Below are 26935 nucleotides of genomic sequence, written 5' to 3'. Positions count from 1 at the left end.
GGTATCTCATTGTGGTTTTGATTTGCGTTTCTCTAATCCGTGACGTTGAGCTTTTCTTTCATGTGATTTTTGGCCACATATATGTCTTCTTTTGAGAAGTGTTTGTTCATGTCCTTTGCCCACTTTTTAATGGGGTTGTTGTTTTTTGTAAATTTAAATTCCTTGTGGATGCTGGATATTAGACTTTTGTCAGATGCATAGTTTGCAGAAATTTTCTCTTGTTCTATAGGTTTTCTGTTTATTCTGATGATAGTTTTCTTCGCTATGCAGAAACTCTTTAGTTTAATTAGATCCCAACTTTTCAGTTTTTGCTTTTGTTCCAATTGCTTTTGGCATCTTTGTCAGGAAATCTTTGCCCATGCCTAAGTCCTGAATGGTATTGCCTACATTGTTTTCCAGGGTTTTATGGTTTTGAGTTTTGCTTTTTTTTTTTTTTTGAGACAGAGTCTCGCTCTGTTGCCTAGACTGGAGTGCAGTGGCACGATCTCGGCTCACTGCAACCTCCACCTCCCGGATTCAAGTGATTCTTCTGCCCCAGCCTCCTGAGTAGCTGGGATTACAGGTGCGTGCCACCACGCCTGGCTAATTTTTGTACTGTTAGTAGAGACGGGGTTTCACCATGTTGATCAGGCTGGTCTCGAACTTTTGACTTCATGATCTACCTGCCTCTGCTTTCCAAAGTGCTGGGATTATAGGCGTGAGCCACTGTACCTGGCCTGGGTTTTACATTTAAGTCTTTAATCCATCTTGAGTTAATTTTTGTGTATGATGTAAGGAAGGGGTTCAGTTTCAGTTGTTTAACTATAGCTAACCAGTTATTCCAACACCATTTATTGAATAGGGAATTCCTTTCCCCATTGCTTGTTTTTGTCAGGTTTAGTGGAAGATCAGATAGTTGTCAGGGTGCGGTCTTATTTGTGGGTTTTCTGTTCTGTTTCATTGGTTTATGTGTCTGTTTTTGTACCAGTACCATGCTGTTTTGCTCACTATATATCCTTGTAGTATAGTTTAAAGTTGGGTAGTGTGATGCCTCCAACTTTTCTTTCTGCTTAGGATTGCCTTGTCTATTTGGGCTCTTTTTTGGTTTCATATGAATTTTAAAATAGTTTTCTCTAGTTCTGTGAAGTACATCAATTGTGGTTTAATAGGAATAGCATTGAATCTATATAAATTGCTTTGGGCAGTACAGCCATTTTACTGATAATGATTCTTCCTGTCCGTGAGCCTGGGATGTTTTTCCATTTGTTTGTATCATCTCTGATCAGTGGTTTGTAGTTCTCCTTGTAGAGATCTTTCATCTCCCTAGTCAGTTGTATTCCTAGTTATTTTATTCTTTTTGTGGCAGTTGTGAATGGGAGTTCATTCCTGACTTGCCCTCAGCTTGACTCTTAGTGTATAGGAATGCTAGTGATTTTTCCACATTGATTTTGTGTTCTGAGGCTTTGTTGAGGTTGTTAATTGGCCTAAGTAGCTTTTGGGCTGAGACTGTGGGGTTTTTTAAATCTAGTGTTATGTCATCTGCAAACAGGGATAGTTTGACTTCTTTTCTTCCTATTTGTTTGGCCTTTTGTTTTTTTCTCTTGCTGATTGCCCTGGCCAGAACTTCCAATACTACATTGAATAGGAGTGGTGAGAGACAGCATCCTTGTCTTATGTTGGTTTTCAAGGTAATGCTTCCAGCTTTTGCCCATTAATTATGACACTGGCTGTGAGTTTGTCATAGATGGTTCGTGTTATTTTGAGCTATGTTCCTTAAATACCTAGTTTATTGAAAGTTTAAAAAAAAAAAAAACACAAATGGATGTTAAATTTTATCAAAAGCCTTTTCTGCATCTGTTGAGATACGTGGTTTTTGTCTTTATTTCTGCTTATGTGCTGAATCACATTTATTGATTTGTGTATGTTGAACCAACCTTGCATCCTTGGGTTGAAGCCTACTTGATTATGGTGTTTAAGCTTTTTGATGTGCTGCTGGATTCTGCTTGCCAGTGTTTTTGTTAGGGATTTTTGCATCAGTTTCATCAAGGCTATTGGTCTGACATTTTCTTTTTTTTGTTGTATGTCTGCCAGGTTTTGGTATCAGGATAATGCTGACTTCATAGGATGAGTTAGGGAGTAGTCCCTTCTCAATTTTTTGGAATAGTTTGAATGGGAATGGTAGCAGCTTTTCTTTGTATATCTGGTGGAATTCAGCTGTGAATTCTTCTGGTCCTGGGGTTTTTTTTAGTTGGCAGGCTTATTTTCTATAATTTCTATAACAGTAGGGAACACTGTTGCTACTCTCCATCTTACTTCTATTTTGGGACCTTACAGACACCGCTTCTAGGTCAATGATCAGAGGAAAGCCATGATTAGAAGGCCCACATAGTCCTCTTATAAAATAGTGACCGAAATACTTGTTTTTCTTATATTTATAAGCTATACTTGACTACTCGTTTTCAGTTTAGAGGAATTACATAGATAATAATGTAGTTTTATATAACTTTATTACATAGATTATAGAATTAATGTTGAGATAGAAGTAAATTTAAATAGACATGTGAATACTATGTCTTAAAAATATTTTATTAGTATTAAAGTCTTCTAATAAGGATGCTAGTCCTTTGAACCACCCTTCCTCTTTGTCAAGTCATGATCACCAGAGGCAACAATTTTCAACTTTTTAAACTTTTCCTTTAGTACATATTTCCAAATGATAAGCTTCCGTGACTCTTTCTTAGTTTATGACTTTAGATATTATTTAATCATTTCTTGTTATGGTAAATGATTTATAAGTTTTGATTAGACAATATTGGTTATATATAGTTAAAGTATTATTTACTGCTCAGTCAGTAATACTGTAATAACGTTCTTTTTTGAGGATGACTGTTTTTCTTGAATAATTGGCTTTGCTCAATTTTCTTTGTATGGATCAGCATTTCTTCATCTATATGCTCCTATAAAATATCTCTTCATACTCTCTTCTACAAAGACAGATTCATTAGATAGTTTGTCAGTAACATCTTTTTTTCCCCTCCATATATTAGTTCATTTTCACCTGATATAAAGAAGTACCTGAGTCTGGGTAATTGAAGAAGAAAAGAGTTTTAATTGACTCACAGTTCTGCAGGCTTAACAGGAAGCATGACTGGAAGGCCTCAGGAAACTTACAATCATGGTGGAAGATGAAGGGGAATCAGGCAGCTTCTTCACATGGCAGCAGGAGAGAGAGAGTGTGAGGGGGGCGTGCCACACACTTTTAAACCTACAGATCTTGTGAGAACTCATTCACTATCACAAGAGCAGCAAGGGAGAAATCCGCCCCCATGATCCAGTCACCTCCCACCAGGCCCCTCTTCCAGTTTGACATGAGATTTAGCGGGGACACAAATCCAAACCATATCATTCCACCCCTAACCCCTCCCAAATCTCATGTTCTTCTCACGTTGGAAAATACAATTTCCCTTCTCAACAGTCCTCCAGTCTTAACTCATTTCAGCATTAAGTCAGAAGTCCACAGTTCAAAGTCTCATCTGAGACAGATAAGTCCCTTCTGCCTATAAGCCTGTAAAATCAAAAACAAATTAGTTACTTCCAAGATACAGTGAGGGTACAGGCATTGAGTGAATGCTCCAAGTGGGAGAAATTGGCCAAAACACAGAGGCTATAGGCCCCATGCAAGTGTGAAACCTAGCAGGGCTGTTGTTAAAGCTCCAAAATAATTTCCTTTGATTCCGTGTCTCATATCTGGGGCACACTGATGCATGGGTTGGGATCCTGAGGCCTTGGGTAGCTCCGCCCCTGTGACTCAGCAGGGTACAGCCCCCTAGATTTCTTTCACAGGCTGACGTTGAGTACCTGAGGCTTTTTCAGGTGCACAGTGCAAGCTGTCAGTGGGTCTTCTATTCTTGGGTCTGGAGGGTGGTGGCCCTCTTCTCACAGCTCTACTAGGCAGTGCTCCGGTGGGGACTCAGTGTGAGGGGTTCTAACTCCACATTTCCCGTCTGCACTGCCCTAGTAGAGGTTCTCCATGAGGGCTCTACTCCTGTAGCAGACTTTTGCCTGGACAGCCCGGCATTTCCATACATCCTGTGAAATCTAGGCAGAGGTTCCAAAACATCGTCTCTTGCCTTCTGTGCACACCTGCAGGCCCAACACCACATGGAAGCTTTAAGGCTTGGGCTTGCACCCTCTAAAGCAGTGACCTGAACTGTACCTTGGCCCCCTTTAGCCATGGCTGGAGCTGGCACTGGAGCATTTAGGATGCAGAGCACTAAGTCCCGAAGCTGCACAGAGCAGTGGGGCCCTGGGTCTGGCCTGTGAAGCCATTTTTCCCTCCTAGGCCTCCAGGCCTCTGATGTGTGGGGCTGCAGTGAAGGTCTGTGACATGCCCTGGAGATGTTTTTCCTGTTGTCTTGGTTATTAACTTTCAACTCCTTGTTACTTATGTACACTTCTGCACCTGGCTTGAATTTCTCCCCAGAAAATGAGTTTTTCTTTTCTACTGCCTGGTCAGGCTGCACATTTTCCAAACCTTTATGGTCTTTTTTTTTTTTTTTTTTTTTTTTGAGTTGTGTTTTGCTCTTGTTGCCCAGGCTGGAGTGCAATGTGGTGATCTTGGCTCACTGCAATCTCTGCCTCCTGGGTTCAAGCAATTCTCCTGCTTCAGCCTCCTGAGTAGCTGGGATTACAGGAACCTGCCACCATGTCTGGCTGATTTTTGTATTTAGAGTAGAGATGGGGTTTCACCATGTTGGCCAAGCGGGTCTCAAACTCCTGACTTCAGGTGATCCGCCCACCTCGGTCTCCCAAAGTGCTGGGATTACAGGCGTGAGCCACAGTGCCTGGCCTTCTGTTTCCCTTTTAAACATATTCCAATTTCAAACCATCTCTTTGTGAATGTGTATAAGTGAATGCTTTCAGAATAAGCTAGGTCACATCTTGAATGCTTTGCTGGTTAGAAATTTCTTCCACCAGAGTCTGGGCATGCTGAGTCACACCTGTAATCCCAGCACTTTAGGAGGCCAAGGTAGGTGGATCACTTGAGGTGAGGTCTTCAAGACCAGCCTGTCCAACAGGGTGAGACCCCATCTCTACTAAAAACAGAAAAAATTAGTGGGGCGTGGTGGTGCACACCTATAATCCCAGCTACTTGGGAGGCGGGAGAATTGCTGGAACCTGAGAGGTTGCAGTGAGCCGAGATCATGCCATTACACTCCAGCCTGGGAGACAGAGTGAGACTTCGTCTCAAAAAAAAAAAAGGGGGAAATTTCTTCCACCAGATACCCTAATTCATCTGTCTCAAGTTTAAAGTTTCACAGATCTCTAGGGCAGGGGCAAAATGCTTCCACTCCCTTTTTGCTAAAGCATAGCAAGAGTGACCTTTACTCCAGTTGCCCATAAGTTCCTTATCTCTGTCTGAGATCACCTCAGCCTGGACGTCATTGTCCGTATCACTATCAGCAGTTTGATCAAAACCATTCAACAAGTCTCTAGGAAGTTCCAAACTTTCCCACATCTTACTGTTTTCTTCAGAGCCCTCCAAACTGTTCCAACCTCTGCCCCTTACCCAGTTCCAAAGTCGATTCCACATTTTCAAGTGTCTTTATAGGAGTGTCCCACTCCTGGTACCAATTTTCTATATTAGTCAGTTTTTCACACTGCTATAAAGAACTACTAGAGACTGAGTAATTTGTGAAGAAAAGACATTTAATTGACTCAGAGTTCTGCTGGCTTAACAGGAAGCATGACTATGAGACCTCACGAAACTTACAATCATGGTGGAAGGCAGAGGGGGAAGCAAGCACCTTCTTCACATGGTGGCAGGAGAGAGAGAGAAAGAGTGTGAGGGGGGATGTACCACACACTTTTAAACCATGAGATCTCATGAGAGCAGCAAGGGGGAAATCTGTCCCCATGCTCCAGTCACCTCTCACCAGGTCCCTTCCTCCAATTCAACGGGAGATTTTGGCAGGGACACAAATCCAAACCATATCACCCTCTAAACCTAGAAATAATCTTAGTGTCTCTCCCATGTTTGAGCTCCATATTCTAGATTCCATGTCTTCTATTTTGGTTTATTCTCTTTCTTTGGAGGAGGATATACTTCAGTAGCTTCTTGAGAAAAGGTGCATTGAAGGTAATTTAAAAAATAAAAGTTAAACGTTTTTATTTATAAGCATCTGTTTGAATAATAGTGTAGTTGGCTGTAGAATTCTGCATATAGAGTAATATATCTTACAATTTTGAAGGCTTTTTACATTTTAGATTTCTGTGTTGCTGTTGAGAAATTTAATGCCCACATGATTTTTGTTCATCTCTGGAATCTTCTATCCCTGATGTTATCATGAAATTTCACTTTGACATGCCTTGTTGAAGGTCTTTTTTTTTTTTTTTTTTTTGAGACGGAGTCTCGCTCTGTCACCCAGGCTGGAGTGCAGTGGCCGGATCTCAGCTCACTGCAAGCTCCACCTCCCGGGTTCACGCCATTCTCCTGCCTCAGCCTCCCGAGTAGCTGGGACTACAGGCGCCTGCCACCTCGCCCGGCTAAGTTTTTTTTTGTATTTTTAGTAGAGACGGGGTTTCACTGTGTTAGCCAGGATGGTCTCGATCTCCTGACCTCGTGATCCGCCCGCCTCGGCCTCCCAAAGTGCTGGGATTACAGGCTTGAGCCACCGCGCCCGGCCTGAAGGTCTTTTAATTTGATAGACTAGACATTTGTTGAGCCTTTTAAACCTGGTACCTGATGTCTTTCAGTTCTGGGAACCTTTTTTATATTATTTCTTGGTTATTCCCCTTTGATCCCTCACCCCCTTTTTTTTCTTTATTCTCATTTTCTGCAGTATGTCTCCCTTGATTGATTCACAAATTTTCTCATCTTTCCTATTTTCTATTTTGTCTTTTTATTCTACTTTGTAGAATTCCTGAACATTTTCTTTTTAAACTTCTGTTGAATTTTTACTTATTGCATTGTATTTTTGATTTCTCATTCCCTGAATATTTTCTACCCAACTTCCTTTTCTCATTCCATGGCATAATTACTTTTCTGTTTGAGGTTGTCAGTTACTTTTCTAATTTCTATTGTTTTCTTTGGTTCCCTTTACTGTCTTTGTTATTCTGAGTTCCATTTTTTGGTTTGTTGTAATTTTTGTTTTTCAGGTTAGAGGCCTGCTTCAGTTGTATTTTAAATATTGTCTGTTCATTCGTGTATAATGGTGAGGCACTCAAATGTTGACTGGAAACGTTGTGTACATGAGTTGAGTTTGTTGACTACTTGGTTTGACTGTATACCAAGGTTTCTCAGTCTCAACACTATTGGTATTTTGGATCTGATAATTCTTTGTTGTGGGGGCTGTCATCTGCGTTTTAGGATTTTTAGCTGCATCCCTGACCTCTACCCACTAGCTGCCAATAGCAGTTTCCCTTCTGCGGTCATAAAAATAAAAAAGTTGCCTCATGTTTCCAGAGGGAAATTTTAACCTTGGTTGGGGACGACTGCTATAGACCCATTGTTCCGAATTGGGCTGCTTCTTTATTTTTAATTTTTATTTCTTTTTAGACATAGGGTCTTGCTTTACAGATAGTGTCTTGCATGCAGCACCATGCTTGGCTAATTTTAAAATTTTGTTGTGGAAATGGGATCTCTCTAAATTGCCCAGGCTGGTCTTGAACTCCTGGCCTCAAATGATCTTTCCACCTTGGTTTTCCAAAGTCTTAGAATTACAGGCATGAGCCACTGTGTCTGGCTGAACTGAGCTGTTTCACTGGGGACTGTCTAATGCCAGTATCTGTAAGATTCTTTTCTGATGCCAGTATTGAGAGGAAGCTTTTAATTCCTTCTACCTGAGGTTTTTAAGCCTGCCTGCTGGATTTCTGGGAGCCTAGTTGGAACGTGGAGGCTGGAGGTTTTCACTTAATTTGTTGTTTTCACGATGGCTCCTCATCTTTGCTCCACCTGTGTTTCTTGGCTCCCATTCCAGAGACTCTCTGTTCACTTTGTGCAGAGAGTAAACTTCCCATCTTCTGAGACAATTTAAAGAGGGCTAGTAACTAACTGGATGGGATAGGAAGAAAGGTCCTAAGGGAGAGTCTGTTTCTTTTATTGTCTTTCAACTATTCCTCCTATTTTTAGCTCTACATAACCATTCCTATGTTCCAAGGTACCTGGTACTTCCAATTTCCTCTATTCCTTTTTTTTTTTTTTCTTAATGTGTGTGTTCTGGAGGAAGAATTTAGTTGCTTATTGTTGGAATCTCCATTTGTGGGCAGTTAGACTTCAGCTTTCTTTGATCTGCTAAGTGAGTTACTATTTCTCCATTTGCTTGCTGTATTTCCAAAACTTACTGACTCATCCAGTATGCTGTTGTTTTCTTTCTTGTTCTTCTTCCTTTAGGTGTTTAGTTTTATTGTTTTACGGACATTGTGCTTTGTTTAAAAGCAGCAAAAAAGATGAACAGATATGTTCAATCCAGAAGTAATAAATGTCTAATTTCAAACTATTTTATTAAGGGGCCCTGCTCTGTTGTCCAGGCTGGAGTGCAGTGGTGTAATATAGTTCATAGTAGCCTTGAGCTCCTGGGCTCAAACGATCCTCCCGCCTCAGCCTCCTGAGTAGCTAGGCCTACTACTATGATATGCTACCATGACTAGCCCATTTTTTAATGTTTTTGTAAAAATGGGGTCTCACTATATAGAATAAACTGGTCTCAAACTACTGGCCTCAAGCCACCTATTGCCTCATGTTTTATGTTTTTACATTTTCTTCCTTTTTGCAGGAAAAACTCAAATTAGAATTTTAGGAATAAAACCATATAAGTTTTTTTTTAAAAAGGTTTTCAACTGGGCCCTATCCTGTCCTTAATCAACAGATATGTATTTTTAAGATTTTTATATTAGCGTACTCTTTTAGTATGAGTCAAATGATTGGAGGAGTAGAACTTAGGGGACTAAGTATGTATTAATGGCAATCAGTGAAATTGAGACTGTATATGCTACTGTTAATAGCAAAAGGGTTTCTTAGCTTTTTAAAATTTTGTATTTTAATAATTATTCTCTTGACTTTGGGAAAGTTTTACTCTGGTACTTATTTTTTTAGAGGTGAAGAATTCTGGTATTTAAAGCAATTTAAATTTAAATGTCTAAAGCAGTAGGGTCCAATTCACTAGCCACATGTGACTATTTAGATTCAAATGAGCTATAATTAAATACAATTAAAATTTTAGTTTCTTAGCTGTACTAGCCACATTTCAAGTACTTGGTAGCCATATGTGACTACTGACTACTTTTGATACAGTGCTGCTCTAAAGACTTCCAGATTAGCACAGTTTCTATTACATTGAGAATTCCACATGTATTGTGTTGTGCCTGAGAAACTTAGAGCTTACAAAAAGTTGAATTTGCTCAGCCGTAGGAATTGTCACATGTCCAATCAGTTCCTATGTAAAGCTTCAAGCTGTGGAAAGAACTTTCCTTATATGGACTAAAATTGTGGTAATTGTCTTTTGTTTCATTCCTCTGGCTTTACTTTTAATTATTTTTTTTCCCCCTCAGACAGTGCAATGCTTGCTAGACAGTGGTGCTGATATTAACAGGCCAAATGTATCAGGAGCAACTCCATTGTACTTTGCTTGCAGGTATGATATTTTATATTTCCAGATGCTGTGTATACTCGTGTATATATATGTATATAAAGAAATATATTTCCAGATGTATGTATACTCTATTTCTAGACACACATATTTCTGTGTATTTTCTAAAGCTCTCGTTTTCCCACAAATATTGTGCTCTCTTTTAAGATTAAGTATAATCTCTCTTTTAAGATGAAGTGTTATGTTTCTATTACTTAACTGCATGAGGAAAAATATTTTCTGTTATATTTAATTGCCATTGCTTTTATGTTATATGTGGGAGCTTTTGATTTGCTTGATTACTTCAATTTTAGACTAAGTACTTATTAACAAAAGACAAATTGGTAACCTGGTAATTCCCATAGTTTACTGTATTCTGTAACCAGGTCATTTCCAATGGGATAAGCTGTTGGAATATATCTTGATCCAAAGCCATGTCTTTATTTCTCTGTATCTATAACCAAAAAAATATCTTGAGTCAGTCTTGTTAGATGTTGTTATACATTAAGTTATTTTCGTATTTCTGTATTGGTTCATTTTCTTGACGTGTGCATTTCGTTCACTTATTCATTCATGTATTCATCAAATGTTTAGTTAGCACTCACTGTGTCATGCATTGTTGTAGGTGTGTAAAACAGTAATAAACTCTAGTCCCTAAGGAGCTAATAGTATAATTATACACATGCTGTCACACCCACACACATATATAAAAATATATACACACCTATCTATTATGTATTATGTAAATGTAGTTTGCAGTTAGCATCAGTTCACAGAACGCTATAGTGATTCTTCTTTTTGATTTAAATTTTATGAATTGTAATATTTATTTCGGCCTTTATATCCCGATATAGAGCTCTCCAGAAAGCTCCTCTCTTCTTCTTTTTTTCTGTTTTATATCATTTTATTGGAAGTTGGTTTTAGGTTGAAAGACCTGCATTTTTTCTTGTTTAGCTTCTTTTTTGGGGTCTCTCATGTTCCTTTGATGAGACCGATTCAGATCATCTGTTTAACAACCCTGTATTAGAATTCAGGGGCTTTTGGGTTTCTAGACTTGCAGATCTTTCTGATTCCAGCCACTTTCTTAACATTATATTTATGATTTGGTTGCTTGGCTAGAAAACCAGTTCCTTCCATAGTGTCCTGAATTTATGAATAATACCATCATTTGATCCCCTGTAATCATATCCTATCTTGAAGGGTTATCTTTAGATCAGACCTTTTTTTGAAGCTCCAGATTTGAATGTCCATCTCCCTGATTAACATCATCACTTAGAAGTACCACAGAATCTCAGATATTAACATGTCAAAATATAGCTTCAGATTTTCCTCCTCAAACCTTTCCTCCAGTTTTTCCTCATCTTAATCAATAGAAACCTTATCCTCTCAGTTGTTTAAATTAGAAATAATTAGGTTATTTTTTATTTCTCTCTCTCTCTTTGTGAACTTGGAATTTATTAGTAAGTTCAGTAAATTCTACCTTCAGAATATGTTTGGAATCTCAACTTCTAACTCAACCAAAACCACCTTAATGTTGTTACCTTTTGCTTAGAGTACTTCAGTAATCTCTACACTGGTCTCCCTGATTCCTATGTTGTTTCCCTCCAGTCTCTTCTTTCCTCAGCAAAGTGATCTTAAAAAAAATGCTGGCTTCGTAAAATGAGTTAGGGAGGATTCCCTCTTTTTCTATTGATTGGAATAGTTTCAGAAGGAATGGTACTAGCCATTCAGAGGAATGGTACCAGCTCCTCTTTGTACCTCTGGTAGAATTCGGCTGTGAATCCATCTATTCTGACTTTTTTTGGTTGGTAGGCTATTAATTATTGCCTCAATTTCAGAGCCTGTTATTGGTGTATTCAGAGATTCAGCTTCTTCCTGGTTTAGTCTTGGGAAGGTATATGCGTCCAGGAATTTATTCATTTCTTCTAGATTTTCTAGTTTATTTGCGTAGGGGTGTTTATAGTATTCTCTGATGGTAGTTTGTATTTCTGTAGGATAGGTGGTGATACCCCCTTTATCATTTTTTTGCTGTGTCTATTTGATTCTTCTCTCTCTTCTTTATTAGTCTTGCTAGCAGTCTAGCTATTTTGTTGCTCTGTTAAAAACAGCTCCTGGATTCATTGTTTTTCTGTGTCTCTGTCTCCTTCAGTTCTGCTCAGATCTTAGTTATTTCTTGCCCTCTGCTAACTTTTGAATTTGTTTGCTGTTGCTTCTCTAGATCTTTTAATTGTAATGTTAGGGTGTTGTTGATTTTTGATCTTTCTGCTTTCTCTTGTGGGCATTTAGTGCTATAAATTTCCCTCTGCATGTTGCTTTAAATGTGTCCCAGAGATTCTGGTACATTGTGTCTTTGTTCTCATTGGTTTCAAAGAACATCTTTATTTCTGCCTTAATTTCGTTATTTACCCAGTAGTCATTCAGGAACAGGCTGTTCAGTTTCCATATAGTTGTACGGTTTTGAGTGAGTTTCTTAATCCTGAGTTCTAATTTGATTGCACTGTGCTCTGAGAGACAGTGTGTGATTTCTGTTCTTTTACGTTTGCTGAGGAGTGCTTTACTTCCAATTATGTGATCAATTTTAGAATAAGTGCAATGTGGTGCTGAGAATAATGTATATTCTGTTGATTTGGAATGGAAAGTTCTGTAGATGTCTATTAGGTGTGCTTGGTGCAGAGCTGAGTTAAAGTCCTGGATATCCTTGTTAGCCTTCTGTTGTGTTGATCTGTCTATTATTTACAGTGAGGTGTTTAAGTCTCCCATTATTATTGTGTGGGAGTCTAAGTCTCTTTGTATGTCTCTAAGGACTTGGTTTATGAATCTGGGTGCTCCTGTATTGGATGCTTATATATTTAGGATAGTTAGCTCTTCTTGTTGAATTGATCCCTTTACCATTATGTAATGGCCTTGTCTCTTTTGATCTTTGTTGGTTTAAAGTCTGTTTTATCCAGGATTGCAACCCCTGCTTTTTTTTTTTTTTTTTGCTTTCCATTTGCTTGGTAGATCTTCTTCCATCCCTCTTTTTTGAGCCTATGTGTGTCTCTGCATGTGAGATGGGTCTCCTGAATACAGCACACTGATGTGTCTTGACCCTTTATCCAGTTTGCCAGTATGTCTTTTAATTGGGGCATTTAGCCCATTTACATTTAAGGTTAATATTGTTTTGTGTGAATTTGATCCTGTCATTATGTTAGCTGATTATTTTGCTTATTAATTGATGCAGTTTTTTCATAGCATTGATGGTCTTTACAGTTTGGCATGTTTTTGCCATGGCTGGTACTGGTTGTTCCTTTCCATGTTTAGTGCTTCCTTCAGGAGGAGCTCTTGTAAGGCACGTCTGGTGGTGACAAAATCTCTCAGCATTTGCATGTCTGTAAAGGATTTTATTTCTCCACTTATGAAGCTTAATTTGGCTTGATATGAAATTCTGAGTTGAAAATTATTTTCTTTAAGAATGTTGAATATTAGCTCCCACTCTCTTCTGACTTGTAGGGTTTCTGCTGAGAGATCCTCTGTTAGTCTGATGGACTTGCCTTTGTGGGTAACCCGACCTTTCTCTCTGGCTGCCCTTAATATTTTTTCCTTCATTTCAGCCTTGGTGAATCTGACAATTATGTGTCTTGGGGTTGCTCTTCTCGAGGAGTATCTTTGTGGTGTTCTCTGTGTTTCCTGAATTTGAATGTTGGCCTGTCTTGCTAGATTGGGGAAGTTCTCCTGGATAATATCCTGAAGAGTGTTTTCCAATTTGGCTTCATTCTCCCCGCCACTTTCAGGTACAACAATCAGACATAGATTTGGTCTTTTCACATAGTCCCATATTTCTTGGAGGTTTTGTTCATTTCTTTTTACTCTTTTTTTTCTCTAATCTTGTCTTCTCGCTTTATTTCATTAATTTGGTCTTCATTCACTGATATCCTTTCTTACACTTGATCAAATTGGCTATTGAAGCTTGTGCATACGTTACAGAGTTCTCCAGCCATGGTTTTCAGCTCCATCAGGTCATTTAAGGTCTTCTCTACACTGTTTATTCTAGTTAGCCATTAATGTAACCTTTTTTCAAGGTTTTTAGTTTCCTTGTGATGGGTTAGAACATCTTTCTTTAGCTTGGAGAAGTAGTTATTACCAACCTTCTGAAGCCTACTTCTGTCAGCTCGTCAAAGTCATTCTCCATCCATCTTTGTTCCGTTGCTGGCGAGGAGCTGCGATCCATTGGAGGAGAAGAGGTACTCTGGTTTTTAGAATTTTCAGCTTTTCTGCTCGGGTTTCTCCCCATCTTTGTGGTTTTGTCTACCTTTGGTCTTTGATGTTGGTGACCTACAGATGAAGTTTTGGTGTGGATGTCCTTTTTGTTGTTGTTGATACTATTCCTTTCTGTTTGTTTGTTTTCCTTCTGACAGTCAGACCCCTCAGCTGCAGGTCTGTCGGAGTTTGCTGGAGGTCCATTCCAGACCCTGTTTGCCTGGGTATCACCAGCAGAGGTTGCAGAATAGCAAATATCGCTGCCTGTTCCTTCCTCTGGAAGCTTCGTCGCAGAGGGGCACCCGCCTGTATGAGGTGTCTGTCGGCCCCTACTAGGAGGTGTCTCCCAGTTAGGCTACACAGGGGTCAGGGACCCACTTGAGGAGGCAGTCTGTCCATTCTCAGAACTCAGACACCATGCTGGGAGAACCACTGCTCTCTTCCGAGCTGTCAGACAGCGACATTTAAGTCTGCAGAAGTTGTCTGCTGCCTTTTATTCAGCTATGCCCTGCCCACAGAGGTGGAGTCTATAGAGGCAGTAGGCCTTGCTGAGCTGCAGTGGGCTCCACCTAGTTCGAGCTTCCTGGTAGCTTTGTTTACCTACTCAAGCCTCAGTAATGGCGGATGCCCCTACCCCTGCCAGGCTGCATGCAGCCTGGCAGGTCAATCTCAGACTGCTGCGTTAGCAGTGAGCAAGGCTCCGTGGGCATGGGACCCGCCGAGCCAGGCATGGGACGGAATCTCCTAGTGTGTTGTTTGCTAAGACCTTGGGAAAAGTGCAGTATTTTGGCAGGAGTGTCCCGTTTTTCCAGGTAGTCTGTCACGGCTTCCCTTGGCTAGGAAAGGGAAATCCCCCGACCCCTTGGGCTTCCCAGGTGAGGTGATGCCCCGCTCTGCTTCGGCTCACCCTCCGTGGGCTGCACCTGCTGTCCAACCAGTCCCATTGAGATCAACCAGGTACCTCATTTGGAAATGCAGAAATCACCTATCTTCTGTGTCGATCACTCTGGGAGCTGCAGACCGGAGCTGTTCATATTCGGCCATCTTGGAACGGGAGTCTTGAGACTAAACTGTTTACTTTTACAGGTCACAAAACGTAAAGGACAATCTCTGTTTATCTTGCTAGAGCAGCATGATATCGATGAAGGATTTTGGAGTCAGACTGATACAGATTCAAATTCTGGTCTGCCATGTAACTGTTCATCTTGAGCAACTCCATTATATTCTTGAGCCATGGTTTTCTCATCTGAAAATTGGGTGAATACTGTTAAAATAAAAATCTTAGAAAAAATAAGTTTTAAGTTTATTTAAATGAAAAACGATTCATGAATCAGGCAGCACTCAGAATCAGAAGCGGGTGAGAGAGCTCTTCCCAGCAGTTTCTAAGTAATGAGCTTTTATAGGCTGAATATGGAAGCAAAGTAGAGAAATCACGTGACTGGCTACCCTTATGTATGTATTTGCCTAATTTGGTCATGGTGTGAAGAATTGGCTGTCTAATTTCTTGAAACCGCTCTTTGTTGCAAAATACATACTCCCAAGTTAAGCTGAAGTTTGTTACAGAGGAACTCAGAAGTATAGTGACAGTCTCAGGCTAATGGCCTCCTGTTTGCTTAATTTAAGGAGGCTTGTAACAGTGTCAGCACTAAGTCAGACTTTGGACAGAGGACTGAGCATAATGCTTGTTACCTAGTGTATCCTAAATAAATTGTGTTTCAGGTCTCTTGTTATTTTCTATAGTGCGGTGTTGTCTTTAATACTTATTTGTCAAATGAACGGTGTCTGAAGTTAAAGCCTATAATACAATTCATTGAATGTATCGAGTACATGTTATAAGACAACTGCCATGCTTGGTGCTATGGAACAGGTCTACTGTCAAGAAGTTTACAATTTAATTGGAAAAAATTGGACACATGGGTGTTAAAGAACTGTAAAAGAGATATCATTAAAATTGAACTCAGCAGTTTTATAAGATGGATTCCTCAGAACCTTGGCTACTAGCAAAAGTATCACTATATCCCTAAATAAATTAAGCTCAAGTTAGTTGCTTTTCACTTGGCCTCTATTTTTAGGTATGTGAAAGAAAGGAACAGTGTAAATTAAACATTAATCACCGTTAGCTATTGTTTATAACATCTTGACCAACACTTTGAGCTGAATGACAAGTGATGCTTGATGAAGACTTCTTGCTTGATGCTGGTAAAGCTGATTATTGTTCCTTTCAAAGGGATTGCTGATTTACTTTTTTGATTTTTCTAGAATAAATTAGATATTATTCTTAAGTTCTGGCTTATTGGTATTAAGGAAGATAATCAGTGTAATAATGAAGTATCAAGAGAGTGATAGACCTATAATAACTGTTGCAGGGTTTTCTGGCACTAGATTCATAGTAGGATACTATTAAGTTTTTTTTAAAAACACTTTAATTCCAATTGGCTATAAATTATTCTTCATACAGTGCCATTTTGTGAAAGAGAATTTTAAGTTTCTGAGAAATCTGTTTAGTGTTTTTCTTTGTGAAATCACATGCCTCTTTAGGTAATGTTATTGTGGAAAGACTATTGGTCTAGAAGCCCAGGTGCCTGAGTTCTAGTTTCACCTGTGCTTTGATTACTTGTTTTTCTCATATACAGAGTACTTTTTGGATTCATGCTCTTCCAAACTGTACAACTTATTTGGACCTTTCTTTCTCTTTTCCTTTTCCCTTCCCTTCCCCTCCCCTCCCCTCCTCTCCCTCCCTTCCCTTTTCTTTTTTTTTCTTTCTTTTCTTGACAGGGTTTCGCTCTTGTTACCCAGGCTGGAGTACAGTGGGGCATTCTTGGCTCACTGCAATCTCCGCCTCCTGGGTTCAAGTGATTCTCCTGCCTTAGCCTCCCAAGTAGCTGGGATTACAGGCACCTGCCACCACGCCCAGCTAATTTTGAATTTTTAATAGAGACGGGGTTTCACCGTGTTGGCCAGGCTGGTCTGGAACTCCTGACCTCAGGTGATCCACCTACCCTGACCTCCCAAAGTGCTGGGATTACAGGCGTGAGTCACCATGCCTGGCCCTGGGCATTTCTGAAGAATCAGCCGTTAACATTAATTTCCCTGGAGTGATAGTTACCAATTCTATTTCTACAAGAGAGAGCAATCAGGGAATGAGGCATGTGGATAGGAGAGTTCATTCTAGGACAGATTGAGTACCCATCTGCAGAAGCCAAACTGAGTGGGTTGGTAAAATGAAGGTCAAAAGCTAGATAGTATTTTTGTCTAATAACCCCACTTCATGTTCCCTTTTTCCCCAGATTCTCTTCCATTGGTTTTACTTTTCTCCTTCCTTTGTTTTAATTTTTTTTTTTTTTGACAACATATTACAAGTGTGCCATAAAATGTACTCTTGTTTTGACTCTTGAGGTTCTTTTGGATTAAGAAGCTTAGAGACTTGGATGTGTGTAGTAGGAAGAAGGTGAGGCTAAAGTTGCAAATGGTCAAGTTAAGGTGGAGAGAGAGATTAGGAAGTGAATGTAAGAAAAAAATAAAGCAGAAGGCTCAGTAGTAGTTACTTATCCCCAAAATATTATGCCTATTTTAGGAAATGTGACACAAATTCAATTCTAAAATTTAATAGGCCACTTTCTGGTCTACATAGTGAAAGCATGGCTTAACTTTGAGAGAAGTTTTTCTGATTGTGAGCATGTGTTTCACATCCTCTTGTCTTAATTTTTAAAATTGTTAGTCTTTATTGACTCATAATAAATGACTATCCATAATTCGTAGAGAAAGACTTTTAAAAAGATTGTCTTTTTAACTTGTTTCTCTTTCTACACAGTCATGGTCAGAGAGATACAGCACAGATTCTACTACTACGAGGGGCCAAATATCTGCCAGATAAAAATGGAGTAACTCCTCTGGATTTATGTGTGCAGGTATGTTTTTAATTTATATTCTGAGCCCCTTATCTTTATAATAGAAACTGGAGTGGTAACAATTATAATTTTTTTCAATGAAAGGGTAGGTGCAAAGATTTTTATTGTGTGAAGAATATAAACTTTAAAAGGGACTGTTTTTAAACCTGGATAATTTTAAGTCTTGTTTTTAGGGTGGATATGGAGAGACTTGTGAAGTGTTAATTCAGTATCACCCGAGGCTTTTTCAGACTATTATTCAAATGACACAGAATGAAGACCTCCGAGAAAACATGGTAATGTATTTGTGCTAGTAGCTTGTAAATGAAGACACTTTATTTCTGCTTAGCATATATGACATTTTGCAAATGTGCTTAGCTTAGTAATTTTGCTTATTGTCACAAATATCTTAATAATTAGCTTATCTGCATTATAGGATAAGTATGAGTTAGATAATAATTAATACAGTTTTTGCTAATATTTGGCCATATAAATCTTCTGCCCTATGGGTCTTTGGTCTCTCCTTAAGATAACTAGAATAGGCTGGGTGTGGTATCACGCCTGTAATTCCAGCATTTTGGGAGGCTGAGGTGGGTGGATTGCTTGAGCCCATGAGTTTGAGACTAGCTTGTGCAACAAAGACACAGTCTCTTAAAAAAAAAATTACAAAAATTAGCTAAATGTAGTGGCATGCGTCTGTAGTCCGAGCTGCTTGGGAGGCTGAGCTGGGAGGAGGGATTGAGCTTAGGAGGTTGAGCCTGCAGTGAGCCGAGATCATGTCCCTGCCCACTACGCTCTAGCCTGGGCGATACAGTGATGCTGTGTCTTTAAAAAAAAAAAAAAAAAAATGTTCCCATGGCAAGAGGAAAAGACTGTGGAGGAATATCATTATGATTGGTAATCACTAGTTTACTCAGCTATGTGTTTGTGATAGTTTTAAGTCTCAGAAAAATTGCTCTAAATTTCTCTTTTATTTTAGAAGTTTAGAATTAAATTTCCAAAACTATACTTGGTGTTTTTAAAATTCTATCTATATTTACTATTGTTTTGTAACTGGGTGATTTTCAACAAAGATTTTATTGTGTATCATTATATCTCTATATTAGCTTTTAAATGTATGCAAGGCAGAATAACTAAAGGACTTGATTTAGACTAATTGGCTTTAAGATAATTAATAAGTACTTAATTGTTTAATAAGATTTAATGGATTACCATGTAATCACATTTTTTTTATTTATAAAAAATTTAGTTACGGCAAGTTCTGGAGCATTTGTCTCAGCAAAGTGAAAGTCAGTACCTAAAGATTCTAACAAGCCTTGCTGAAGTTGCTACAACAAATGGTCATAAACTGCTTAGGTAAGTGTTTCGCAATAAGAGGAAATCAATAGGTAGCAGTGTCTGTTGGCTTCACCTCCTAAGTAGTTTATTCTGTGGGATGCCTTTTGTCAGTGATAACGATGTTATAAAAATTTGCTGACTTCTGGTTTGTTTTGTTTGAAAGGACCAGGGTAATCAACTATTGCTAAAGAGATTTTAGTCTCTCTGAAGAGAGTGAATTTGGGCATATGTGTCTAGAATTTTGTGAAATGATTACTTACCTAGACATGTAAGTAAATGTACATGAAGAAGAATCGAGAAAGTTCAGGAATCTTGACCACTAATGAATAAAATAAAAGTAGGTACAAGCTACTGTTTAACCTTTCAGTGTACTCTCATGACCCCCTCATAAAGTTTTTTTCTCTGAACTGTCCCCCTCAGTTAAGTTCTTTATTGTTTCTAAAAGATCCTGTGGTTTTAATGGCTCATCACTAAGTTCATGGAGTTAATGCCTTATATTACTTGAATTTATATATGAAGTGTTTTTCTGTAGCTACACTTCTTTCTATGTGGCTGGCTACCCCAATTAGGAATAAGCAGCCACTGAGAAATGATTATTCCCTTATTATTTCTTAGCCTGCAGATTTGACCCCTTTCTAATTTGGATGCTTTCCCCTTCATATTATTCATTTTACTGATTACTTCCACTCCTAGTAGATTGACAGGTCATGATCTTCTCCCATCTCTGTAGTTGCAACTGAAATTTTTTCCACCCAACACCATGCTACTTCTTTAAATCAGCTGTATTATTAAATTTATTATTCTAGCCATTTGTTTCAGTCTTCTTTGGGACTTTTCATGTATTTCAGATCAGAATCACGTTCTGTACTGTTTACTTAAAAGGCCCTTTGCTAGGTTCCTTATACTTCGTGATTCCAAGATCACCTTCTTATATTCTTTTAACCATTTAGTCTTTTTTCAGCAGTTCTACTCAATATACCATTTATTCATTTTAAAAATTATTCTATTTCTACCATTGAGACTACTCATAGACTCTGTCTATAACAGTCATTGAATTCTAGCTTTCCGTAATGCTCTTACTTAGTTATTCCCAGTAATCCGTGTATTTCATGGAACCCTTATAAGATTCAGATATACTAACTAAAAGCATGGGCTTGGAGTCAGCCAGACTCAGACTTACATCCAGACATCATCATTTACTGTGTTACCTTAGCAACTAACTTTTCCCTTCAACATCCACCCATCCATCGAATATATATATACACATATATATATGTGTATGTATATATGTATATATACACACACACATACATATATAATTATTATTTTTTTATACAGAGTCTCACTCTGTTGCCCAGGCTGAAGTACAGTGGCACAATCTTGGCTCACTGCAACCTCCGCCTCCCAGATTCAAGCAATTCTCCTGCCCCAGCCTCCCAAGTAGCTGGGATTACAGGCACGCACCACCACGCCCGGCTAATTTTTTGTATTTTTAATAGAGATGGGGTTTCACCATGTTGCCCAGGCTGGTCTTGAACTCCTGAGCTCAGGCAGTCTGCTCGCCTCAGCCTCCCAAAGTGCTGGGATTACTGGTGTGAGCCAATGCACCCAGCCAAATACGTATTTTTGAGGGCCTACCATCCATTAGGCCATCTGTGAGGTGATCATGAATAAAACAGACAAGATCTCTATGTTGAAATTACAGTCTAGTCAGGATTTTACTGGATTTTATTCCATTTTGTTGGAAACTGGTAATAAATATCTTAATGAGTTGTGAGAGTGAAATAAGATAATTCTGTAAAATGCAAAGTAAGGGGTCCGGTATATAGTAGAGGTGATGATAGTTATTATTTTAAGTACCCCTATAATACCATTTAACCTGTTTTCCTACATTAGAAAACTTGTTTTTTCTACTTAAATATTTGTCAGATTGTATATACTTCCACAGTAATTAGAAAGCATTTATGTTTTTATGTGTCTATGTTTTTAAGTTTACCTTCATCACTTATTAAGCAGGTACGAAGCTAAGGAACATTCAAATATATTATTTCACTTAAACCTTACAATAACTTTGTAATTTAGATGTTATCTCCACTTTACGTGTAAACAAATTGAAGTTAAATGATTTGCCAAGCTAATAAATAAACCTGGATATATATCCTCAGTAGTAAGTAGCAGAATCTAGGTTCTAATCTAGCTTCTAAAAATGACAGGGGTGGTTAGTGGGACAGGAGAAACAGGGTAGGAAAAAGGAATCCATGGCCAAAACAATAGTAGTTTTTAAAAAATTACTCTGCTACACTGTGCTGTCTCACCACTTACAGTGCTGCCTTCCAAATGCTTTATAGAATCTTATTTTTATGGCCATTTTTGGCCTGTAAATATCTCATTGTTGGGATTGGTAGTGAGTATTGGTTATTAGTTAGAATTTATTGTACTGTTAAATGGTAATTCTTAAGATGATTTCAAATACAAATTGCTTCCCCCTGCTGATTTATGTTTAATGGTATTTTTGTAGAGTATCTCATTTGTGTTCATTTATTTGTGAATCATTTTATGTTTCTTAACCCATTATGTGAAGTAATGTTGACCCTTGTTTTAATAGAAGTTTTCCTTAAGAAAATAACTGATTCAAATATATGTTAATTATTGACAACTCAGGTGTTATCCAGCACACTTTTGGAAAAATTGGTAGCCTGTTATCTAACTGATTTCAGGAATATTTGCTAAAGATAATAAACATTTACTGAGGCGTTTGCACATAATGTTATGTTTATATTGAAATGAAATTTTATCTTTCTGTGTATTTATGATTGAAAGTAAAGGTAGTTAACGATGTGGAAATGAACAGAGAAATCATAACTATACGCTAAGTAAGACCCTGAATAAGAATATACTCATATAAACCAAAGGCAAGAATTTTACAATGATAGAGGTTTGAGTTAGGAAATTAATTTCTTTCTGTTTTTTTTTTTTTTTGAGATGAAGTCTCGCTCTGTCATCCAGGCTGGAGTGAAGTGGCATGATCTCGGCTCACTGCGAGCCCCGCCTTCTGGGTTCATGTCATCCTCCTGCCTCAGCCTCCCAAGTAGCTGGGACTACATGCGCCTGCCACCACACCTGGCTAATTTTTTGTATTTTTAGTAGAGACGGAGTTTCACCGTGTTAGCCAGGATGGTCTCGATCTCGTGATCTTGTGATCCGTCCGCCTTGGCCTCCCAAAGTGCTGGGATTACAGGCATGAGCCACTGCCTCTGGCCGGAAATTAATTTTTAAACTTTAAAATTGAGGCATGGCAGCTTTGAAACAAATGACCATTTTATGATCAACTGGAGAAGGGTATATGAAGTTTAGGGATACTTCACTGGTGGGAAAGTGAGAAAATGATATTTTTTACACCAGTGATTCATCTTAGAAGAAGTTTCAGTTGAGTAAAGTAATACAAAATTGTTAGACTGTATTTATAATTAATAATAACCAGATTCCATGGTTTAAGAAAATATATTTTACCTTAAAGTAAGATAACTCTTGATGTATTCCCTAAGATATTTAAAACAAATATTTGTGTATGTGGTACTTTTGCAGAAGAAAATTAAATTTGGCCGGGTGCGGTGGCTCACGCCTGTAGTCCCAGCTCTTTGGGAGGCTGAGGTGGGCAGATCACGAGGTCAGGAGGTCGAGACCATCTTGGGTAACATGGTGAAACCCTGTCTCTACTAAAAATACAAAAAATTAGCCGGGCGTGGTGGTGGGCGCCTGTAGTGCCAGCTACTCGGGAGGCTGAGACAGGAGAATGGTGTGAACCCAGGAGGCGGAGCTTGTAGTGAGCCGAGACTGAGCCACTGCACTCCAGCCTGGGTGGCACAGTGAGACTCCCTCTCAAAAAAAAAAAAAAAGAGAAAATCGAATTCACACCTCTCTTACAGAATTTGAGAGTCTGGAACACTTTTGCTAGAGCTGGAATACAGTAAAAGAAGGAGATGGTTACAACCAAACTACATTTCTATTTTATTAGTGTCAACAGACTTATGATATGCAATTAGAATCACTATTTCATAAAGACAAATATGTAAAAGTCAGTGCAAGCTAAATTAATCACTCAATACACATTTGATTCAAAATTATTGAAGCAAAAAAGGCTGTGCTAATGTGCTATAGCTATAGTGACAGCAATAGCTATTGATGTTTTACGAACACTGGTAACTGAAAGTTAATTTTTATTGACTTTTAAAACAATTTAATGAGTCTTACAATGAGAAAAAAACATGGCTAATGAAGTGAAAATGTCAAGAAATTTTGGTTCATGTAACCATGGTTGAAAATGCCCTCCAATTTGGTACTTATCAAACAAATACTTGAAAGTGGACATTTGTCATTACCATCTTACTAATACTATTTAAAAAAAAATATTGAAGAATACCTACAGATATCATAAATGAAGATTTCAATGAACTGGGTAAAATATATATATAAGGGAAGAGAGAGTAAGTTTTTGATAATTAAATTATACAAATGTGGCTTACTGCCATGGTCACTACTTGAGACCATCACTATGACAGTTACTACTGTTACTACTTGAGACCGTCATTATGAGACTGAACAAAGTAGGATGAACACAGAAATCAAAACTTGAGACAAAATAAACTGTATATATATATTACATATATATAATATATAATATATAATATATATAACATATATATAAAAAATATATATATTTTTTAATTTTTTTATTTTTTGAGAGGTGTCTCATTCTGTTGCCCAGGCTGGAGGGTAGTAGTGCGATCTTGGCTCACTGCAAGCTCTGCCTCCTGGGTTCTCGCTGTTCTCCTGCCTCAGCTTCCTGAGTAGCTGGGGCTACAGGCACCCACCACCAAGCCCAGCTAATTTTCTGTATTTTTAGTAGAGATGGGGTTTCACCATGCTAGCCAGGATGGTCTCAATCTCCTGACCTCATGATCCGCCCACCTTGGCCTCCCAAAGTGCTGGGATTACAGGTGTGAGCCACCGCGCCCAGCCAAAAGAAATTATTTTAAAGGAAGGGGCCAGGGAAAGAAGAGAGCTCCCTGCTTCTAGTGAGCAAAGGCAGCAACAACCTTGAGCTTCTACAGCCCTTGGTACTTACTGGGTAGAAGGAGCAGGGAGGAGGAGCTAATAATTGGTCAGCTGCTTGATTCACAGGTTCATATTATTGCTTAACAGGCTTCAGATGTACCTAATCACAAGAAGGTCGTGACTGCCCTCAGCATTCCTTCTGGGTGGCAGACGCAGTTTGTCGGTTTGCCAACATCCGGCATTTATGAGAAGAGTTTGCCGCTTACTCATATAGCCTCCAGTGGTATACTGAGTTGATCACAATCCTCACTCTTTCGGCCTCCAACATACAAAGATAAATCCTGCCGTTCTGCCCAGAAGTTCATGCAACTCTTTGCTTTGCTCCAACATTTGTGATACAAGATAACTGATGTTAGAGATTTCAAAATAAAACCACCATCAACCAAAAAAAATATTTTGTTTAAAGATATATTATTAGATTCAGTACAAATTTAGCCTACCTCCTACAGTTTTTCTGTGGAAAGGTAATGATTGGTATTCATAATGTTGAGCAATCACAATACTGTGGGATTCTGAAGGGCTTTCTGATTAGTAAAAGTGAGTTTATGTTAATTTAATATGATTTAGTGTTAATTGAATTTTAGTCTTTTTCATGGTAGGCGAATATTTCCTATATTTATGTAGAGTCATAAGGCAGCCTATTATATAGAGAACAAACCTAATGCAAATAGCAACTTTAAAATTATTCAATTTATGAATGTTCTATATGTGAATAATTGGTTACTATTCTGGGGTGGGAAGGGGATATGGGATTACGGATATAGTGGCGGAGAGTTCAGTTTAGCTTCTTCGTTAAAACAGTTGTGGGTTGGCCTAAGAATATGATGATTTATACCTTTGCTTCTCTGTGAAAATACAGTCAGACTTCTAAAGTATAAATTTAATTTACAAATATACTTTTGAAAGTAAAAAGTTTAGGGGTTGCCTTGAAGTTGTTGCCACAAGAAACCAACTATTCTAAAGGAGTGATTTTCTTCATATTTTATGCTTTGATTATTGCTTATATTCTGGGTGCTTAAGAAATAGTAATTAATTTATATGCAATTTAAATAATGTAACTTCCTGTTAAACCATTCTGCCTCCTATCATGATAGGAAAGGAATTTTACTCCAGTTATTATAATATGAAACAGATGGTCAGTGGGATGAAAGTGTTTTAAAATAAGTATTTTAAGATGTAATTTGTCTTACTCCATCTAATCTCATATTTTAATTTTTATTTTCAGCCTATCTAGCAATTATGATGCTCAAATGAAGAGCCTTTTAAGGATCGTGAGAATGTTTTGTCATGTCTTTCGAATTGGTCCATCCTCCCCCAGTAATGGAATTGATATGGGCTACAATGGGAATAAAACTCCAAGAAGCCAGGTGTTCAAGGTGAGAAAAGTATATGGCATTGTTAGGAAGATAGACGTGGAAGAGATGAATTTGACAAAGCATGCATTCATTAATCAGAAACCTCATGAACAGGTTGTAAGTTTGGTTTATACCCATATCACTTCTAAAATTAGGCACACCTTTCTCCTCTCAACTTAGTCTACTCAACAGCAAGTTGGTGAGCTTTCTGTATTTTTCTTACAAATAAAATGTTTTATTCCATTGGTGTTTTATTCTAAGGGTAGAAATAGTGTTTAAAATTAATTTTATTAAATTATAGGTTTTTAATGTAATATGCAGCCAGCATGCTTTTGAAAGAAATTTATTTCTTATTAGTGAGGAAATAAAATGCACAGTTTTTATTTAGATTTTAATATGATATGTGTGTTAGGTGTATCTGTATGTGTTTTTATAGTAAGGTTCTTTCATTTACTGGATTTGCTAACAGTTAATTCCTGAGATAACTGCAAGGAAGAGTTGTTGAGATAATTTTCTTAAAACATTTTGTATTGCTTCAGCTGCCTTTCTAAGCACATACGGGTGAAGTCCTTGGAAGATTCGTGTAAAACCCAAGGGAGTGTTGTTACTCATGTTAAATTATAATTTTATGAAGTAAACAAAATAAATATGACTATAATTGCTCTTGTTAATTGTTTTTGGGTGACATTTTAAAATAACAGATTTTAGAAAAATATGTAATTTAATAACTTCATGTTTTTGATTTATTCATGTATTTATTTTTTGAAATGGAGCCTCACTCTGTTGCCTAGGCTGCAGTGCAGTGGCACAATCATGGTTGACTACAGCCTCGACCTGCCTGGGCTCAGGTGATGATCCCACCTCAACCTGCCCAGTAACTGGGACTAGAGGTGCATGCCACCATACCTGGCTAATTTTTGTATTTTTTAGTAGAGATGGGGTTTTGCCGTGTTGCCCAGGCTGGTCTCGAACTCCTGGGCTCAAGCTCTCTGTCTGCCTCTGCCTCCCAAAGTGTTGGGATTACAGGCATGGGCCACTGCACCCAGCCAACTTATGTTTTCGTTAAACAATCATTTGAGTATAAAATATAGGTTATTTATCAAAAAAGTGATATAAATGTTTTTATGTGCCACTTCCTTGAAAACTAGTTAGGATTGACAGCTTTGCTCTTTGTAAAATTCAAATCTAAATTAGTGTTCTATACTAAATGATTCTTTTCTTACATGGAAAATTTTTGCAGAAAGGTAAAAATAAAGTTTGCAAGAACTTTGACACTAGTAGATTAATACTTAGAATAGATATGGTAATCTTTTAGAAAGGTTATGTATAAATGTCCATCTGTTTTACTCTCTTTAAAAAAAGTCAGTCTAGGAAGGGAAGTTTTCAGCTATGTATGTAT

General features: G+C 38.1%; 1 protein-coding gene across 15 annotated transcripts in view; it reads left to right on the top strand.

Moving 5' to 3' along the window:
- The window catches only part of HACE1 (HECT domain and ankyrin repeat containing E3 ubiquitin protein ligase 1), a 128931-nt gene that overhangs the window by 40538 nt on the left and 61458 nt on the right, over window positions 1–26935 (top strand). For 13 of the 15 annotated variants that reach the window (XM_003897956.3, XM_009205747.3, XM_021937642.2 and 10 more), the window contains 5 exons: window positions 9529–9611; window positions 17653–17749; window positions 17923–18024; window positions 18978–19084; window positions 25407–25557. In XM_003897956.3, coding sequence (XP_003898005.1) covers window positions 9529–9611; window positions 17653–17749; window positions 17923–18024; window positions 18978–19084; window positions 25407–25557 — 540 coding nt within the window. Of the gene's footprint in view, window positions 1–9528; window positions 9612–14967; window positions 15099–17652; window positions 17750–17922; window positions 18025–18977; window positions 19085–25406; window positions 25558–26935 lie in introns of those variants that run through there. The other 2 variants (XM_017958166.2, XM_017958167.1) reach the window with 2 other exon arrangements.

Source organism: Papio anubis, chromosome 6, assembly GCF_008728515.1.
Source record: "Papio anubis isolate 15944 chromosome 6, Panubis1.0, whole genome shotgun sequence".
Lineage (NCBI taxonomy): Eukaryota > Metazoa > Chordata > Mammalia > Primates > Cercopithecidae > Papio > Papio anubis.
The sequence above is the reverse complement of the archived record's forward strand: the minus strand, read 5'-3'. Positions and strand labels throughout refer to the sequence as shown.